Below are 19,717 nucleotides of genomic sequence, written 5' to 3'. Positions count from 1 at the left end.
CCCTAATAAGGCATCGGACAGACTGGAGGACTTTGTCCCTGATAAGGCTTCAGACAGACTGGAGGACTTTGTCCCTGATAAGACATCAGACAGACTGGAGGACTTTGTCCCTGATAAGGCTTCAGACAGACTGGAGGACGTTGTCCCTGATAAGGCATCAGACAGACTGGAGGACTTTGTCCCTGATAAGGCTTCAGACAGACTGGAGGACTTTGTCCCTGATAAGACATCAGACAGACTGGAGGACTTTGTCCCTGATAAGGCATCAGACAGACTGGAGGACTTTGTCCCTGATAAGGCTTCAGACAGACTGGAGGACTTTGTCCCTAATAAGGCATCAGACAGACTGGAGGACTTTGTCCCTGATAAGGCTTCAGACAGACTGGAGGACTTTGTCCCTGATAAGACATCAGACAGACTGGAGGACTTTGTCCCTGATAAGGCTTCAGACAGACTGGAGGACGTTGTCCCTGATAAGGCTTCAGACAGACTGGATGACTTTGTCCCTGATAAGACATCAGACAGACTGGAGGACTTTGTCCCTGATAAGGCTTCAGACAGACTGGAGGACTTTGTCCCTGATAAGGCATCAGACAGACTGGAGGACTTTGTCCCTGATAAGACATCAGACAGACTTGAGGACTTTGTCCCTGATAAGGCTTCAGACAGACTGGAGGACTTGGTCCCTGATAAGACATCAGACAGACTGGAGGACTTTGTCCCTGATAAGACATCAGACAGACTGGAGGACTTTGTCCCTAATAAGGCTTCAGACAGACTTGAGGGCTTTGTCCCTGATAAGGCTTCAGACAGACTGGAGGACTTTGTCCCTGATAAGGCTTCAGACAGACTGGAGGACTTTGTCCCTGATAAGACATCAGACAGACTGGAGGACTTGGTCCCTGATAAGACATCAGACAGACTGGAGGACTTTGTCCCTGATAAGACATCAGACAGACTGGAGGACTTTGTCCCTAATAAGGCTTCAGACAGACTTGAGGACTTTGTCCCTGATAAGGCTTCAGACAGACTGGAGGACTTTGTCCCTGATAAGGCATCGGACAGACTGGAGGACTTGGTCCCTGATAAGGCATCAGACAGACTGGAGGACTTGGTCCCTGATAAGGCATCAGACAGACTGGAGGACTTTGTCCCTAATAAGGCTTCAGACAGACTTGAGGACTTTGTCCCTGATAAGGCTTCAGACAGACTGGAGGACTTTGTCCCTGATAAGGCATCGGACAGACTGGAGGACTTGGTCCCTGATAAGGCATCAGACAGACTGGAGGACTTGGTCCCTGATAAGGCATCAGAAAGACTGGAGGACTTTGTCCCTGATAAGGCTTCAGACAGACTGGAGGACTTTGTCCCTGATAAGACATCAGACAGACTGGAGGACTTTGTTCCTGATAAGACATCAGACAGACTGGAGGACTTTGTCCCTGATAAGGCTTCAGACAGACTGGAGGACTTTGTCCCTGATAAGGCATCAGACAGACTGGAGGACTTTGTCCCTGATAAGGCTTCAGACAGACTGGAGGACTTTGTCCCTAATAAGGCATCGGACAGACTGGAGGACTTTGTCCCTGATAAGGCTTCAGACAGACTGGAGGACTTTGTCCCTAATAAGGCATCGGACAGACTGGAGGACTTTGTCCCTGATAAGGCTTCAGACAGACTGGAGGACTTTGTCCCTGATAAGGCTTCAGACAGACTGGAGGACGTTGTCCCTGATAAGGCATCAGACAGACTGGAGGACTTTGTCCCTGATAAGGCTTCAGACAGACTGGAGGACTTTGTCCCTGATAAGACATCAGACAGACTGGATGACTTTGTCCCTGATAAGGCTTCAGACAGACTGGAGGACTTTGTCCCTGATAAGGCATCAGAAAGACTGGAGGACTTTGTCCCTGATAAGGCATCGGACAGACTGGAGGACTTGGTCCCTGATAAGGCATCAGACAGACTGGAGGACTTGGTCCCTGATAAGGCATCAGACAGACTGGAGGACTTTGTCCCTGATAAGGCTTCAGACAGACTGGAGGACTTTGTCCCTGATAAGACATCAGACAGACTGGAGGACTTTGTTCCTGATAAGACATCAGACAGACTGGAGGACTTTGTCCCTGATAAGGCTTCAGACAGACTGGAGGACTTTGTCCCTGATAAGGCATCAGACAGACTGGAGGACTTTGTCCCTGATAAGGCTTCAGACAGACTGGAGGACTTTGTCCCTAATAAGGCATCGGACAGAGTGGAGGACTTTGTCCCTGATAAGGCTTCAGACAGACTGGAGGACTTTGTCCCTGATAAGACATCAGACAGACTGGAGGACTTTGTCCCTGATAAGGCTTCAGACAGACTGGAGGACGTTGTCCCTGATAAGGCATCAGACAGACTGGAGGACTTTGTCCCTGACAAGGCTTCAGACAGACTGGAGGACTTTGTCCCTGATAAGACATCAGACAGACTGGAGGACTTTGTCCCTGATAAGGCATCAGACAGACTGGAGGACTTTGTCCCTGATAAGGCATCAGACTGACTGGAGGACTTTGTCCCTGATAAGGCTTCAGACAGACTGGAGGACTTGGTCCCTGATAAGACATCAGACAGACTGGAGGACTTTGTCCCTGATAAGACATCAGACAGACTGGAGGACTTTGTCCCTAATAAGGCTTCAGACAGACTTGAGGACTTTGTCCCTGATAAGGCTTCAGACAGACTGGAGGACTTGGTCCCTGATAAGGCATCAGACAGACTGGAGGACTTTGTCCCTGATCAGGCTTCAGACAAACCTTGGGGGAGACTGGGGCCCTGTTCCAGACCTTCCTCTCTCATGTCTTAATCTTTGATCTCACATGACTGAATAGGAGAGAGGCCATGTAATGAAACCTGTGCTATTTTAACACCTTTTTAATTGTGTTTGTGTCAGACAAGAGAGCATGTAGGATGGATGCTAAAAATATTTTCACAGGGCCTACAGTAGGATCTCTCTCTTTGAAGTTTAGTTGAGCACCCCTCCCCCACCCCATCCCTTTTCTTGTGAAGGTGACCCTCTGGGTGGCTGTGCTCTGATGAGGAGTCAGGGCCCAAATCAGGATAGATGGCTGGGTGTACCTGCCTACCTGGCTGCTCTGCTCCCCTCCTGCCCCCGGCAGCTGCACAGGGCTGCAGGGATATTGGAAATCGACACTTCAGCTACATTAATCCCATGGTCCATTTAGCCAGCAATCAGAACGAGAGGGGATACTTCTGCTTTTAGATTTAAGAAGGAAAGTAGTAATACTCTAGCAAGCAGTGCTGATTCATCTGTCACGTGTGTTGTGTGTGTGTGTTGGTGTCCCGATATTTGAACGATTTAGAAGATTACACAATGCATCTTTCTTGAATGAATCTCATATCATGTTTGTCTCTGGTTGTGCCGTGTGTCCTTGTTGTATTCTCCGACTGCAAGTCGCTCCGAATAAGCGTGTTAGCTAAATGATATAATGTTATGTGTGACACTGACTAAATGTGTTTGTGCGTATACTGACACACACAGAGTTTGTCAGTATACTGTACATACTTTAGGTCTGGGGCTCTCTATCCGTGTCCCATCCTATAACTGGATGTACTGATGCCTCTCTTTAATGAGGAATGCGATTGTTTTTCTTGAGTGTTTTGGTAATTTTGTATACAGTGCCTTCAGAAAATATTCACACCCCTTGACTTTTTCCACATTTAGTTGTGTTACAGCCATATTAATATGAAATTCATTATATTGGTAAATCATTTTTGGTCACTGACCTACACACAATACCCCATAATGTCAATGTGGAATTATGTTTTTCAACATTTTTACAATTAGTAAAAGATTTTAAGCTGAAATGTGTTGAGTCAATAAGTATTCATCCCCTTTCGGAAAGGCTAAATAAGTTCAGGGGTAAAATTTGCATAACAAGTCACATAAGTTGCATGGACTCATTCTGTGTGCAATAATAGTGTTTAACATCTCTGTACCCCACACATACAATTATCTGTAAGGTCCCTCAGTTGAGCAGTGAATTTCAAACACAGATTCAACGACAAAGACCAGAGATGTTTTCCAATGCCTCGCAAATATTGGAACATTGGATTTTAAATTAACATTGAATATCCCTTTGAGCATGGTGAATTTATTAATGACACCTTGGGTGGTGTATCAATACACCCAGGCACTACAAATATACAGGTATCCTTCCTGACTCAGTCACCATAAGCCCAATCAATCAATCAATCAATTGTATTTATAAAGCCCTTTTTACATAAGCCGATGTCACAAAGTGCTATACAGAAACCCAGCCTAAAACCCCAAACAGCAAGCAATGCAGATGTAGAAGCACGATGGCTAGGAAAAACTCCCTAGAAAGGCAGGAACCTAGGAAGAAACCTAGAGAGGAACCAGGCTCTGAGCGGTGGCCAGGCCTCTTCTGGCTGTGCCGGGTTGAGATTATAACAGAACATGGCTAAGATGTTCAAATGTTCATAGATGACCAGTGGGGTCAAATAATAATAATAATAATTGCAGTGTTTGCAGAGGTTGCAACAGGTCAGCACTGGTGACTTTGGTGACTAATGGTGACTTTTAAACAGAGTTTAATGACTGTGATAGGAGAAAACGGAGGATGGATCAACAACATTGTAGTACTAACCTAATTGGCAGAGTGAAAAGAAGGAAGCCTGTACAGAATACAAATATTCCAAAACATGCGTCCTGTTTGCAACAAGGAACTAAAGTAATACTGAAAAAAATGTGGCAAGCAATTAACGTTTTGTCTTGAATATAAAGTGTTATGTTTGGGGCAAATCCAATGCAATATATTACTGAGTACCACTCTCCATATTTTCAAGCATAGTGGTGGCTGCATCATGTTATGGTTATGCTTGTAATCGTTAAGGACTGGGGAGTTCTTCAGGATAAAAAAGAAATGGAATGGCGTTAAGCACAGGCAAAATCCTAGAGGAAAACCTGATTCAGTCTACTTCCCACCAGACACTGGGAGATGAATTTACCTTTCAGCAGGACAATAACCTAAAACACAAGGCCAAATCTACACTGGACTTACCCAGAAAGACTCACAACTGTAATCACTGCCAAAGGTGCTTCTACACAATATTGACTCAGGGATATGAATCCTTATGCAAATTAAACATTTGCTAAAATTTCTAAAAACATGTTTTCACTTTATCATTATTAAAAGGGAAGGGGGATACCTAGTCAGTTGTATGGAGTATTGTGTGTAGATGGGTGAGAGAAAAAAAATAAATTGAATCCATTTTGAATTCTGGCTGTGTTTTTAATAAGTCAAAGGGTGTGAATACTTTCTGAAGGCACCGTGTTTGTATTCTATAGTATTTTGTAAATTGTGTGCCTGCAGGGCTCCCTTGTAAAAGAGACATTGGTCTCAATGAGACTCCTTGTTGAAATATTTGTATGTACTACATGTATATTGATGTGTGTGTCTCGTCCTCCACAGTTAATGGGGTGTCCTGGGGTGGGGAGGCGCCACGTCAGAAGAGCCACACCTTCACCTGTCGCATGCTGGTCAAGTTTGGCCACACCCACGGACCTGTGGAGGAGGGACCAGGAGGGCCGCGCTACGAGACCATGCAATGCTTTGCCTTGACCCAGCCCAAGGCCATGATCGAAGAGGGGGAAGGTACGGACACCCGCACACACAGACAGACTGCGACATACAAACATACAATATTACACACACAAACACACAACACACACACAATCTTACACACAAACACACAACACACACACAATATCATACACACACCTGACACACACACACACACAAACCCAAACTTAATGTATGTGCATGTGTAGCTAAACTATTTCCCTTCTTCCTTAGACCTGCAGTCGTGTATGATCTGTGTGGCCCGTCGTGTGACTGCTGTAGAGAGAACAGAGAGCTTCAACACCCGGCACGAGCTCTCAGGTGAGACTGACCAGAACACAATTGATGTTTTTGACTTGTGTTGCAAACCTGGTTGCAGAGTTTGATTTAATGAAGCCTTGTGTGTACAAAAATGGTACAATATCCTTAAATAGGTATATACATTTACAAAAAACTTGCACAATATCTTTCAATAGGTATATACTATCTATGCTCCACAATCTCCAGCTCCTCTTCTTCCCTCCAGGTAAGCTGATCCAGATAGACCAGAACTCGCTGCGTGCGTCAATGCGTCCTGGCTGGGAGGATCTGCTGAGGCGCTGTATCCAGATGTTCCTACAGCACAGTGACGGACAACCCTGGTCCCACAAACGCCATTATCACGAGGGTACGCCCACACACACACCTGTACCAATACACACACCTGTTATTCTCAGTCGCACATGCATATGGTACCTGTCCCAAAACACACAAACCTGTTCCAAAACACACATACCTGTCCAAAAACACGCATGAATGGCATCACTAAGAGACATTTCTGTCATGATACCACCAACCCTATACGTCTTCTTTGATATATATTTCACTTCAATATCTTGATATGAACCCATTGTATTTGCCCCCTTGTCCTTGGCCCAACAGCTTTCCTACAGGGTCACGCTGAGACCCCCCTGTACCGTTTTTCTCTCTCGGACGGCACCCCTGTCACGGCCCAGACCAAGAGTAAGCTGTATCGCCACCCCATGAGCAACGAGGCCCAGGGCTTCATATCCACCCACCTGCTACAGAGGTACACACACACACACACCTTCTGAGGTAGAAAACAAGTTATACACATTCTTGCTACCTTTGCAAGACACAGAGTACACACACACAGACACACACACAGCTGAGGGAACTGATGCCTACTGATATCCACAACATCCTCCCTATGCTTGGCAGATAGCTCTGAAGGCTTGTATAGATGCTTCACACAGTGGAGAATGCCCACAGGCCACCTGGTGGTTTTGTTCCATTCTCAGTAAAAGGAATATATACAATTATTGTGCTTGACAAGTCTCAAAAAACACTTGGAAGAAGTAAGGTTGTGTAGTGAATTGAAGAGCACCTCGTTCTCATTGTGAATAGATAGTCTTTTCCCATTAACATATTTTTTTATTCTTTAAATGACTTTCTTCAGTGTGTATGTACTTCAGTTCCATCTTCTGACTATTCAAGAGGCTCTTCTGGTAGACTGGATCTGAGCGTTTACAAGAGTAGAGCGCCAAGGATGTCATAATAACCTCACTTCTCTCACATGCTCTTTTCTCCTCCTGCTCCTTCTCACCTCCTCATCCTCTCTTCCAGGGAGCAGCATGGCTATCGCTCTGCCCAGGGCGGGGGCATGATGCCAGGGCCTATGAGGCAGCAGGGCATGGGGGGCCCCAACCCCAACGCCCAGATGAACATGCCCCCTGGTGGAGGTATGGGGGGTATGAACCGGGGCTACGGGCCCATGAACGAACAGAGCCACATGGGACAGATGGGAGGTGGTTCAATGTACGGAGGGAATGGAGGTGGTGGTGGCAGCAGGGGAGGCATGGGCAACAGAATGATGCAGATGAATCAGATGAATCAGTTGAACCAGATGGGCCAGATGAACCAAATGAATCAGATGGGTCATCAGATGAACCACACAGGTCCAGGGAACCACCCTGGCATGCAGCAACATCAGCACCCCCAGCAGCAACATCAGCAGCCCCCCTTCCAGAGCAGTGGGGGGTACGGACTGGGGGGTATGAACAGCCCCTTGGGGAGTCCCCGGATGATTGGCCCCCAGCAGGGGCTCCTGATGTCCCCCCGAAACCGAGGCAGCCCCAAGATGGGTGCCAGTCAGTACTCACCTGGAGGTACGTCAATCAGGGGGGTACACTATAACTTTGCATAGTTTTGCTGTGCTTCATAAAACACAAGATGATCAATCTTAGGTTTTTGCATTTTTTAAAAATGTTTTTGGTTTGTAGAAGTTGTAGTACAGTTTCTAACCGTGTGTTTTGTTTCTGTCCCAGACATGCACTCCCCCATGGGCCCTCATGGAGGAGGAGGTAGCACCTCTTTCTCCAGCAGCTCCCTCAACGCCCTGCAGGCCATCAGCGAGGGGGTCGGGAGCTCCCTCCCCTCCACCCTCACCTCTCCCTCCCCGGCCAACAAACCAGACAGCTCCCCCAGCGTCCACTCCTCCTCTCAGTCCACTCAGCCCAGTCACCCTGCCAAATCCGGCCCGGATGACCCCAAAAGCCCAACAGGAGGCCTGGGTCCTGCGCCCAGCGTGCACCCCCTCCACCAACACCATCACCACCACCCACACCACCAGTCCGAGAGCTCTGGAGACAGGTTGGACAGCCAGGCCCCGGCAGACAGCAAGGAGCCCAGAGAGGGGGCCATCGAGGCTGGGGTGAGCTCAGAACCCACCCGGAGAGTCCCAGACGGTAAGGGCCATAAGAAGCTGCTGCAGCTGCTGACCTCCCCCACTGAGGAGCTGGGGTTAGGGGGAACTGGCTCCGCCTTGCCCTCTATACCTCCCCCACCAGGCAGCAGCAACCCCCCAGCAGGGTCCGACACTAAGGACCCCACAGGAAGCATTTCCAGCCCTTCCTCTACTGGAGTATCCTCCTCTTCCTCAGCCTCCACCAATCAGGGCCAGGCGTCGGGCACGGCTCTGGCCAATGCTCTGGCCTCTGCCCACTACACGGCGTCGCTGCAGGAGAAGCACAAGATCCTCCACAAGCTGCTGCAGAACAGCAACACACCCGATGAGGTGGCCAAGATCACAGCCGAGGCCACTGGCAAGGTGACCCTGGGTGGCCAGGAAGTCCCAGGGGAGGTGGGGGCTGGAGGAGCAGGAGGAGTGACAGAGCCTAAGCAAGAGCAGCACAGCCCCAAGAAGGAGAAGACCCACGCGCTCCTCCACTACCTCCTCAACAAGGATGATACTAAAGAGCCAGTGGATGTGAAACCCAAACCTGAGGAGCTGGAAGGAAAGGGGCCCCCAGGAGCCACTGCCGGCCCCCCACCCAGAGGCCCTGGCGCTGGACCCGGCCCAACAGCTGAACACCCAGAGAGCAAGATCAAGTCAGAGCCGCCTGATGAGGTAACCACACAGTGTGGTGGTCAGATCATTACATTACTGGTAGATTATTACAATTTCATGAGTATACCTACTAATAAACACGTTGCCCATTGGCCTTCACTTTGAACATTTTCATTACTATGAAGTGCTTAACCTCTGTAGGTTGTGTGATACTGTGTTGTTGCTGATACATGTGTATCTATCTCTTCCCAGTTGGACAACCTGGAGTCCATCCTGGGAGGTTTGAGGGGTTCTGGCTCTGAGTTCTACCCCGAGCAGGGAGGAGGAGGAGGGAACAAGGCCCAGGGTTGCCTCGACGAGAACCTGCAAGGTAGAACTGTTCACATTGAGCGTGTTGATGAAAAAACGTTTTAGGCCTAGCTGAAAAAGTAACCTCCTCAGAGAATCTGGACACCAGACTAACATGTACCTGTTCAATCTGCTGTGTCCCTCTGGGTGTGTGTTCAGGGAGTTCGGGGATGGCCCCTGGCCCACGAGGGCCCTTCCAGAGGGCCATGTCAGCAGACACCAAGCCTGGAGTGGTGGGGAGGCGCCCCATGCTCATCAAACAAGAGAACATGATGGGCAGCCCAGAAGGATACCCAGGGAACATGGGTGTTTGTCCACGAGGCGTTGGAACAAGTAACTTATTTAGTTATTTCACTCTCTTTCATGCGCTGACATTTGTCTTTCCTCTGTCTTGCTCTTTCCCCTACTATCTAAGTCTGGGTTTCAGTCTGTGTCATTGCTGCTTTGAAAAAAGAGCTCATCTGTTTGTGTTTTGTGTCCCCCAGGGCCGATGAACAGGGGCATGGGGGTTTCCCAGCGCTCTCCCATGGGGGGGTCAGGGGATTGGGGGATGCCCCGCTCCTGCGCCAGCCCCGTGGGCTCAGCCGGTCACCCCTCCATGAGCCGTCCTGGCATGGACTACAACTCCAAAGGCATGATGGGAGGGCCCATGGTGGGAAGGTCCAACAGTGTTCCTGGCACCAGATCCATGCTGCAGCAACAGCTAATGGACATGGGTACGTGTCTGTGTTTGTGGGTGTGCGTTAGTCCATAAAATGAAGATGGCAGATGTAATCTCTGGGATGTCTTGCTTGTGTCTGTCTGTATGCACGTGTCTATATGTGTATGTAATCTGTATTGATTCTGAGAGATAAAATATCTGGTTAATGTGTGTTGTGTGTGTGCGCAGGAGGTTCTGGTGAGATGGGGATGAGTCCGTTCGGTCAGCAGGTCCAGCCCAACCAGTCTCCGTCCTGGTCTGACAGTGTGATGGGTATGGAGGGAAACCACAGCAGGTAAACTAACCCTCTTGCCCTCCATTAAAATGCACTGACCCCTGCTCTTATATCTAAATAATAGTTTTAATAATACATGATTTATACCAGGACAATTGGCAGCCAATGCCATTATGTCAAACAATTAACGGTTCTCCGTGCGTGTGTTTCAGGCGTCAATTTGGAAACGCCCTGGATGAGCTCCTGGCTCCGCCCACCACCAGCGAGGGCCAGAGTGATGAGCGAGCGCTGCTGGACCAGCTGGACTCTCTGCTCAACAACACGGACGGTATCGCACTGGAGGAGATCGACCGGGCCCTGGGCATCCCCGACTTGGTCAGCCAGGGCCAGGGGCCAGAGCAGCATGGTGAGCCCTTCCCCGGCCAGGATCCTTCCATAGTGCTGGAGCAGAAGCCTCTGTACGGCCAGGGCTACCCCGGACCCCCATCAATGGCCATGCAGTCAGCCTACGGGGGGAGCCCTATGCAGGGCCAGCCCCAACAGGGTGGCTTCGGCCCCATGCTCTCCCAGATGGGCCCAGGGGGCAGCTTCCCAGGGATGGGAGGCATGGGGGGTATGGGTCACCCCCGTGCTAACATGATGAGACCCAGGATGATGAGCGCCACCAAACCCATGAGGCTCCAGCTGGCGCAGAGACTACAGGGCCAACAGGTAGAAGACACAGACACAGACAGACTGATAAACTCACACAGGACTTTATGCTGACAGCTTATTCTTTCCTCCCTCCCTCAGTTTATGAGTCAGACTCGGCAGGGGATGGCCATGAAGATGGAGAACCCTGGAGCAGGCAACCCTGGCTTGAGGCCGGGTATGCAGCCTAGCATGGGAGGACAGGTAGGCACTCCCCTTTCCTCCACACACACACACACACACACACACACAAACTAGCATATGGGAGCCACTTAGGCATAACCTTTCCTTGTTGTACATTACACACAGACATAAATCTAAATACACACACACACTCACTATACCCCTTCCCCGTCCCCAGCCTGGCTTCCTGAATGCCCAGATGATGGCCCAGCGTAGCAGGGAGATGGTGACCATGCAGATGAGGAGACAGAGGATGATGATGCTAATGCAACAGCAACAGCAGCAGGCGGCAGCAGTGGCCGCCGCAGGGGGGTTCAGCCCCCCTCCCAACGTCACCGCCCCCGCCGGCATGGACACCACTATGGGAGGCCCCAACCTGGGCCCCCAGCAGTTTGGCTACGGGGGAAACTACGGTGAGTTTGGGTTTGTTTGACCTGAAGGGCCACAGAGTGTTTCTGCTTCCTAGTGGTGAGTTTTGTACTTACAGTGGGACATGGAATGTGTGTGTGTTTATAATGAACATTTATCATTATTTGACAATGTTGGTAACCTGTTGTATAAAAGTGATAATGCCCTCAAAGCCGGTGTTTGGAGGATATATTGGCACGGTGCTTAACAACACCTGTGCCAATATCCTCCAAACCCTGGCTTTGAAGGCATTATCACTTAATTGGGTGTGGGTGTGGGTGCGTGCTTGCGTTCACATGCCATTGCTTATGTAACATGTTCCTTCAGGTATGGCCCAGCAGGGTGACCCGTCGTTTGGCCCTGCGGGCAGCAGTCCCCCCAGCACCATGATGTCAGGCCGCCTGGGTCCTCAGAATCCCATGATGCAACAGCATCCCCAGGGCGGACCCATGTACCAGAGCAATGACATGAAGGGCTGGTCGCAGGGAGGCATGGCCCGTAACAGGTGTGTGTGTAGCAGGGAGGGAGAGAGAAATAACCTACAACAACCAGTGACAACATTCGTAACCAACTAACCCACCTCCTTCCCTCCCTGTCTCTCCAGCTCGTACCCCCAGCAGCAGTTTTCCCAACAGGGCAACCCGGGGCAGCAGCAGTTTGTCCAAACGGGCAACCCAGGACAGTACGGGGGCATGATGATGAATGGGGGCATGCCTTCCAATGGAGGGGGGGGCCATATGGGGCAGATGGGGATGAACCCCATGGTGATGGGACGTATGCCGATGGGGCCTGATCAGGTACACCGCTGTTCTAAATGGTGTGTGTGTGTGTGTGTGTGTGTGTGTGTGTGTGTGTGTGTGTGTGTGTGTGTGTGTGTGTGTGTGTGTGTGTGTGTGTGTGTGCACGCATGAACGTACCTACCAGCTCCCTCTCAGGTCAGATTTAGACGTTCATCCATGATTCTCAAATTTCGAAGTTGTTCCAAAAAAGTGTTTAAGGTTAAGTTTAGGTATTAACTCCAAATTGTTAAGGTAAGGGTTAAGGTTTGGTATAGCCTTAAAACAGAAATATCAGAAACAACTTTCTATAGCTGGATTTGAACTTGCAACCTTTGGGATAAGAGGCAGATGCTTACGGTTTGGGGTAGGCTTAAAACAAAATATCAAAAACAACTTTCTATAGCTCGAACTTGCAACCTTTGGAATCAGAAGCAGATGCTTATGCCAGTCCACCATCCCTGTCCACAACGCCCTAGCAAAACCCAAGCCTACTTGAAGGTTGTTGCTCCTAGTGGTCGGTTTCCATGTCATCTCCTGGCGCCCTCAGACATGGATGAATGTCGAAAACTGACTTGTATGGTCATGGGTGACCTGGCTGGCACGCACAGTAAGCATGAGTGTTATCAATATTTATGTACTCACACACACAATGTCTCCAAACTAACCCCATTACCTCTCTTCCTTACAGAAATATTGCTGAACCTGAGACAGACGAGTGTGGTGGAACAGAACAGACTCACTGTGATCCTTTCAGAGAGATGAGTGCAGTGATGTGTGTGTGTGTGTGTGTGTGTGTGTGTGTTTGTGTGTGTGTGTGTGTGTGTGTGTGTGTGTGTGTGTGTGTGTGTAGTACTCTACTCCCACCAGTTGGGGGTGCTGCTCTCTGGACTTGAGGCAAGTGTTGGCAGTCTCACAGCTGGAGGAAAATAGACAGAGGACACACTATTCTACTCTCACTTCTTGTACATGAGACATGCTATGACACACACCAACACACACACCCCAAAACATCCATGTATCTAAAGACACACTGTGACACACAAACACACACACACATACACAAACTGACGGATCGAAATTAGAAGACATCATCTCTCTCGTGGGATGTGACTACCATCATGCCAAGTTCACCCCTGGCCGTGGGAATTCTCTCTCTGCTTTGGAACGCTATGAGAGAAGACAGTGTTTCCTAGTTCTGGTCCTGGAGGACCACCGTGTATGCAGACCATACATCCCATCCAGTCTCTGAATCCACACTTAATGAATGATATATATAGTCCATTGTTGGAGAAGGTGGGAGTTGATTGTAATCACTGATACATGGTCAGCTATTTTCACATCCTCCTAATGATTAAGATTAGGGAACCCTGATCCTAGATCTGTGGTTAGGGGCAACTTCTACCTCTATAAGCTATATTACTATACTGATGAGCAGACATGTAGTCAATAGCATATAGTCAATTCAGAAGTACAACACCAGTCAAAAGTTTGGACACATCTACTCATTCCAGGGTTTTTCTTTATTTAACACTATTTTCTGCATTGTAGAACAATAGTGAAGACATCAAAACTATGAAATAACACATATTGAATCATGGAGTAACCAAAAAAAGTGTTAAACAAATCAAATTATATTTTCTATTTGAGATTCTTCAAATTAAGAGTTGATGACAGCTTTGCACACTCTTTGCATTCTCTCAACCAGCTTCATGATGTAGTCACCTGGAATGCATTTCAATTAATAGGTGTGCTTTGTTAAAGTCCATTTGTGAACTTTCTTTCCTTCTTAATGCGTTTGAACCAATCAGTTGTGTTGTGACAAGGTAGAGGTGGTATACAGAAGATAGCCCTATTTGGTAAAAGACCAAGTCCATATTGTGTTAAAATAAGCAAAGAGAAACGACTGTCCATCATTACTTTTATGATTTAACCTTTAGGTCAGACAGGAAAGGAAGATCCAGAGTTACCTCTGCTGCAGAGGACAAGTTCATTAGTGTTACCAGCCTCAGATATTGCAGCCCAAATAAATGCTTCACAGAGTTCAAGTAACAGACACATCTCAACATCAACTGTTCAGAGGAGACAGCATAAATCAGGTGTTCATGGTCGAATTTCTGCAAAGAAACCACTACTAAAGGATACCAATAAAAAGAAGAGACTTGCTTGGGCCAATAAACACGAGCAATGGACATTAGACCGGTGGAAATCTGTCCTTTGATCTGATGAGTCCAAAGGAGGAGGAGGAGGTGTGATGGTGTGGGGTGCTTTGCTGGTGATACTGTCAGTGATTTATTTAGAATTCAAGGTACACTTAACCAGCATGGCTACCACAGCATTCTGCAGCGATACGTCATCCCATCTGGTTTGCGCTTAGTGGGACTATCATCTATTTTTCAACAGGACGGCTACCCAACACACCTCCAGGCTGTGTAAGGGCTATTTGACCAAGAAGGAGAGGGATTGAGTGCTGCATCAGATGACCTGGCCTCCACAGTCACCCGACCTCAACCCAATTGAGATGGCTTGGGATGAGTTGGACCACAGAAGGAAAAGCAGCCAACAAGTGCTCAGCATATGTGGGAACTCCTACAAGATTGTTGGAAAAGCATTCCAGGTTGGTGAAGCTGGTTGAGAGAATGCCAAGAGTGTGCAAAGCTGTCATCAAGGAAAAGGGTGTCTACTTTGAAGAATCTAAAATATACTTTGATTTGTTTAACACTTTTTTGGTTACTACATGATTCCATATGAGTTATTTCACTGTTATTCTACAAAATAGAAAATAGTAAAAAAAATAAAGAAAACCCCTGGAATGAGTAGGTGTGTCCAAACTTTTGACTGGTGCTGTAAGTAATTAAGAGGCAGCATACATACACAGTGGACCTGCAGGAGACTGGGTTAAGGTACGACAGAAATTAATTCTAGTTGGCTGTGATTGCACTTTACGGAAAGGCTGTCGTCAAGATGATTGTGGCAATATTTATTGGTCATAGAGGCCTTTACCCAAGAATTAATGCATAACAGCAAATCTTGTTAAGTTTTTATTTTATTTTTGTGTTTGTCAGAGGATGGAGACTATTATGATTAGAAATGGATTACGGTGACGATCATTATTCTAAATGGTTAACCAATGGAAAGGCAGTAAGCACAGATTTTGTAGAACACTTTCTTCTGCAGTGTGTTGATTATGGGGATGTTAGTGGATGAAAAAGGTTCAGATTATTAAAGTAGATCCTTAAAATGTACTGACCTATTTCAGAGTGCACAGTTACCCTCATATTTATACATCCATTCATAAATGTAAATAAGCATTTTAAAAACGAATGTGTATATTGTATTTTTAAGGAGGAATTTGTAAGATTTACATATTGGTTACCTCATGGAACACTTAATAGAGATTTGTTGCCAGTTAATGAATGAGTTGATTCCTAAAGTAATCCACACACTGTGAAAGAAAGGGTTTCCCCCAATTTTAGTGTATGTTTATGCAGATTTCTAGCAATAATCCTTCCTCTTGGTTCTCTGTGAGGGCAAAGTGAAGCAGCATTTACTCAAAGCGATGGTACTGCAGTATTAGGATGTGACTCGTCTCGTTTGGAATTTTTGCTTTTGTCTGTGAATACAAATGTAAATACGCTTCAAATGTATTATATATATATAAATATATGCTTTTGTAGGTCACATACTGTTTTTGCAGAGATTGTAAGGCTTGATATTTAAAGTTTAATTTTATTATTCTGTCGTAGGTCAAAATAACTTTTATTTTCAATACAAAAGGAAGGGGGTCTTTCTTTGATCAAAACTGAAAAACTTTGGTTCAGTTTGCCTCAGAAAGCTACAACTGCATCTTTTGTCTTTCAGAAGCACTTTTTAAAATGTGTGATCTATAAATCATATATTTCTCTTTTTCAAAGGCATTTGCATAGATTTAGAGGTGCTTGTGTGATCCTGTTATTTTCTATCAATAGATGTTTAATTCAAAAGAGCAAACAAACACACACGATGCCTAAAAGAGGTGACATGTGATTGTGTTAGACTTAGGGGGGTCCATGTTTCTTACCAGTGTGTGGATTGATATTTTTAGATAGGGCCCTATGAGTTCAATGGCTCTAGTTCCATTCCTTATAATTCCATACTCTGTTATTGGCTAGGCTACTTAGCAGCAACTATGTGCTCACAGATAGGCTATTAAAGACCACCCAAAGCTATTACAATATCAATACTGCTTTTCTTCCCTTCGATTGGGCACAGATGCTGGGTTGTGGTGGTCAGTTTTAATGTATGTAGGTTTTTGTGTTACGGTCTTCAACACTGCGGTTGGTTCTATTTGTGGCTTTACTTTTTGAAGTCAGCTCATATTTAGGGAGGCTGTCGGGCTACACTAGATGGTGATTTGGATTCCCTCCCTCTCTCTGTCTGATCCATGAAGGTTATTTGGGGACATTTTACATGATTTTATGTTGAACCTTGATTTTTCCTTGATTTTGTAAAATTTTCTGTGAAGCTTTGTGAGAAATCTTTTTAAGATGTGCTCAATCCAAAGATTTGTGTTTTGTCATTCTGCAGTGCTTAGAACCCGGTCCTAGATGGTGCAAGTAAGCTATTCATGTGTGCATTTCTCGGCTGCACACCCTACATAGAATATGTTTGAATTTATGTATTCCCATTCCTACAAAACAGAGTTAACATGGGTCTGGTTCTGCTGAAGTGATTTTAATCTTGTTTGTGATTGTTGTTTTTTGTTTCTTTGTTTTATCTCTTAAAATCTATGGCCAGTTCTAAGTTGTGGTGCTGGAAACGGTTATTTCATGAGATTGACCACTCAGAGAAGAAGCTCTTTAGTGGCACTAACCTGTGTGGTGATACAAAACTATCCCATGGACTCTGAAGATGACGGATCGCTATCTATCTTTTAACACAATGGAGAATGTCTTTAAGCTGTTTTATGGAAACATCTTGGAATAGCCTAGAGTGAATTTTCAGTCTTGATGAAGTATATTGAAAAAGATTGGCCTACCGAATATTCAAAAGAACTATGTTCTGTGCTTTTTCTTTTAAAAAAAGTATCCCTTTCGATTTATCCTTTGATTTAAATGAAAAGAGAGGGGAAGAAAATATAAAATGCTTGGGAAAATATACAGTCATAATTTCAGGATGTAAATTACTGTTGCATTTTTTCTTACTTGTTTCTTGATGTTAATATTGATGTAAATACAAATTTCTATTTAAACATTACATTGTGTTTGTTGTGTTTTTCATAGCGAGTGAAAGTTTCTAAGTTCCGAGTTAGCTTGGCCAGAGAGAAGGGGATGAGAACTGGGGTTTAGTCACTGGACTAGATGATGAAGAATAGCGGCACTTATCATCTGGGTACAAATGATGTCTGGAGACTGGGGGTCTGCGTGAACTAGGAGCCAGAGGGTGAGAGAGGAGGTGAGGGGGTCTCTGATTGCGAGGGCGGGGGTTGTATGAGGTTTTGAGAGGAAGGTGGAGGGTACAGGAGGCTGGAGAAGTGGCAACATTGAGGTCATTTGGAGTGTGGGATCTGCTTGCTTTTGAATCTGTACTGTTGACCGACGAAGGGGCGTAGACTTCGTCTCCTAACTTTGGCTTGCCTCCAGAAAAAAATGTGTGTGCCAGAACAGCCCAAAAAAACTTAACTGAAGTCCAAAACGGAGAAAAGAAACATCACAAAAGGCTGTCATAATACAGTGGATTCAGAAAGTATTCAGACCCCTTTCCTTTTTCCACATTTTGTTACATTAGACTTTTTCTCAAATTGATTAAATACATTTTTCCCCTCATCAGTCGCACAATACCCCATAATGACAAAGCGAAAACAGTTGTATTTTTTATTTTAGCAAACCTTATTTACATAATTATTCAGACTCTTTGCTATGAGACTTGAAATTGTGCTCCGATGCAACCTGTTTCCATTGATCATCCTTGAGATATTTGTACAACTTGATTTAAGTCCAACTTTGGTAAATTCAGTTGATTGGACAAAATTTGGAAAGACAACACCTGTCTATATAAAGTCCCACAGTTGACAGTATATGTCAGAACAAAAACCAAGCCATGAGGTCGAAGGAATTGTCCGTAGATCTCAGAGACAGGATTGTGTCGAGGCACAGATCTGGGGAAGGGTACAAAACATGTCTGCAGCATTGAAGGTCCCCAAGAACACAGTGGCCTCCATCATCCTTAAATGGAAGAAATTTGGAACCACCAAGACTGTTCCCAGAGCTGGCCGCCCGGCGAAACTGAGCAATCGAGGGAGAAGGGCCTTGGTCAGGGAGGTGACCAAGAACCCGATGGTCACTCTTGACAGAGCACCATAGTTTTTCTGTGGAGATGGGAGAACCTTCCAGAAGGACAACCATCTATGCAGCACGCCACCAAATCAGGCCTTTATGGTAGAGTGGCCAGGCGGAAGCCACTCCTCAGTAAAAGGCACATGACATCCCGTTTGGAGTTTGCCAAAAGGCACCTAAAGGACTCGCACACCCTGAGAAAGATTCTCTGGTCTGATGAAACCAAGATTGAACACTTTGTCCTGCATGCCAAGCGTCATGTCTGGAGGAAACCTGGCACCATCTCTATGGTGAAGCATGGTGGTGGCAGCATCATGCTGTGGGGATGTTTTTCAGCGGCAGGAACTGGGAGACTAGTCAGAATCGAGGGAAAGATGAACGGAGCAAAGTACAGAGAAATCCTTGATGAAAACCTGCTCCAGAGCGCTCAGGACCTCAGACTGGGGTGAAGGTTCACCTTCCAACAGGACAAGGACCCTAAGCACACAGCCAAGACAACGCAGGAGTGACTTCAGGACAAGTCTCTGAATGTCCTTGAGTGGCCCAGCCAGAGCCCGGACTTGAATCCGATCTCTAGAGACACCTGAAAATACCTGTCCAGTGACTCTCCCCATCCAACCTGACAGAGATTGAGAGGATCTGCAGATAAGAATGGGAGAAACTCCCCAATTACAGGTGTGCCAAGCTTGTAGCGTCATAGCAAAGAAGACTCAAGGCTGTAATCGCTGCCAAAGGTGCTTCAACAAAGTACTAAGTAAAGGATCTGAATACTTATGTAAATGTGATATTTCATTTTTTTATATATATATATATATATATATTTGCAAAAAATTCGAAAAACCTGTTTTTGCTTTGTCATTATGGGGTATTGTGTGTAGATTGACGAGGGGGGGGTGTAATCAATTTTAGAATTAGGTTGTAATGTAACAAAATGTGGATAAAGTCAGGGGTCTGAATACGGTTTTCGGTTTGGAAGCATGCATATGAGAGTCAGAATGCAAACCAAAATTATATCGCTCTGAAATTAAAAACATGATGAACCAACTAAATGTGAGCCCCTCTGCATTGC

The 19,717-nt window shown here is 46.3% G+C and overlaps 1 protein-coding gene across 2 annotated transcripts in view; it reads left to right on the top strand.

Moving 5' to 3' along the window:
• The window catches only part of LOC139368768 (nuclear receptor coactivator 3-like), a 114,851-nt gene extending 97,290 nt beyond the window's left edge, over positions 1-17,561 (top strand). For both annotated transcript variants that reach the window (XM_071108088.1, XM_071108089.1), the window contains 16 exons: positions 5,496-5,678; positions 5,880-5,966; positions 6,172-6,312; positions 6,567-6,714; positions 7,272-7,813; positions 7,973-9,054; positions 9,247-9,364; positions 9,502-9,675; positions 9,828-10,058; positions 10,232-10,337; positions 10,490-10,988; positions 11,070-11,171; positions 11,329-11,563; positions 11,886-12,063; positions 12,163-12,355; positions 13,026-17,561. In XM_071108088.1, coding sequence (XP_070964189.1) covers positions 5,496-5,678; positions 5,880-5,966; positions 6,172-6,312; positions 6,567-6,714; positions 7,272-7,813; positions 7,973-9,054; positions 9,247-9,364; positions 9,502-9,675; positions 9,828-10,058; positions 10,232-10,337; positions 10,490-10,988; positions 11,070-11,171; positions 11,329-11,563; positions 11,886-12,063; positions 12,163-12,355; positions 13,026-13,037 — 4,031 coding nt within the window. In that variant the 3' untranslated portion in view covers positions 13,038-17,561. The remainder of the gene's footprint in view (positions 1-5,495; positions 5,679-5,879; positions 5,967-6,171; positions 6,313-6,566; positions 6,715-7,271; positions 7,814-7,972; positions 9,055-9,246; positions 9,365-9,501; positions 9,676-9,827; positions 10,059-10,231; positions 10,338-10,489; positions 10,989-11,069; positions 11,172-11,328; positions 11,564-11,885; positions 12,064-12,162; positions 12,356-13,025) is intronic.
• The last annotated feature ends 2,156 nt before the right edge of the window (positions 17,562-19,717 follow it).

The sequence above is a fragment of the Oncorhynchus clarkii genome, chromosome 16 (assembly GCF_045791955.1).
Source record: "Oncorhynchus clarkii lewisi isolate Uvic-CL-2024 chromosome 16, UVic_Ocla_1.0, whole genome shotgun sequence".
Lineage (NCBI taxonomy): Eukaryota > Metazoa > Chordata > Actinopteri > Salmoniformes > Salmonidae > Oncorhynchus > Oncorhynchus clarkii.
The sequence above is the reverse complement of the archived record's forward strand: the minus strand, read 5'-3'. Positions and strand labels throughout refer to the sequence as shown.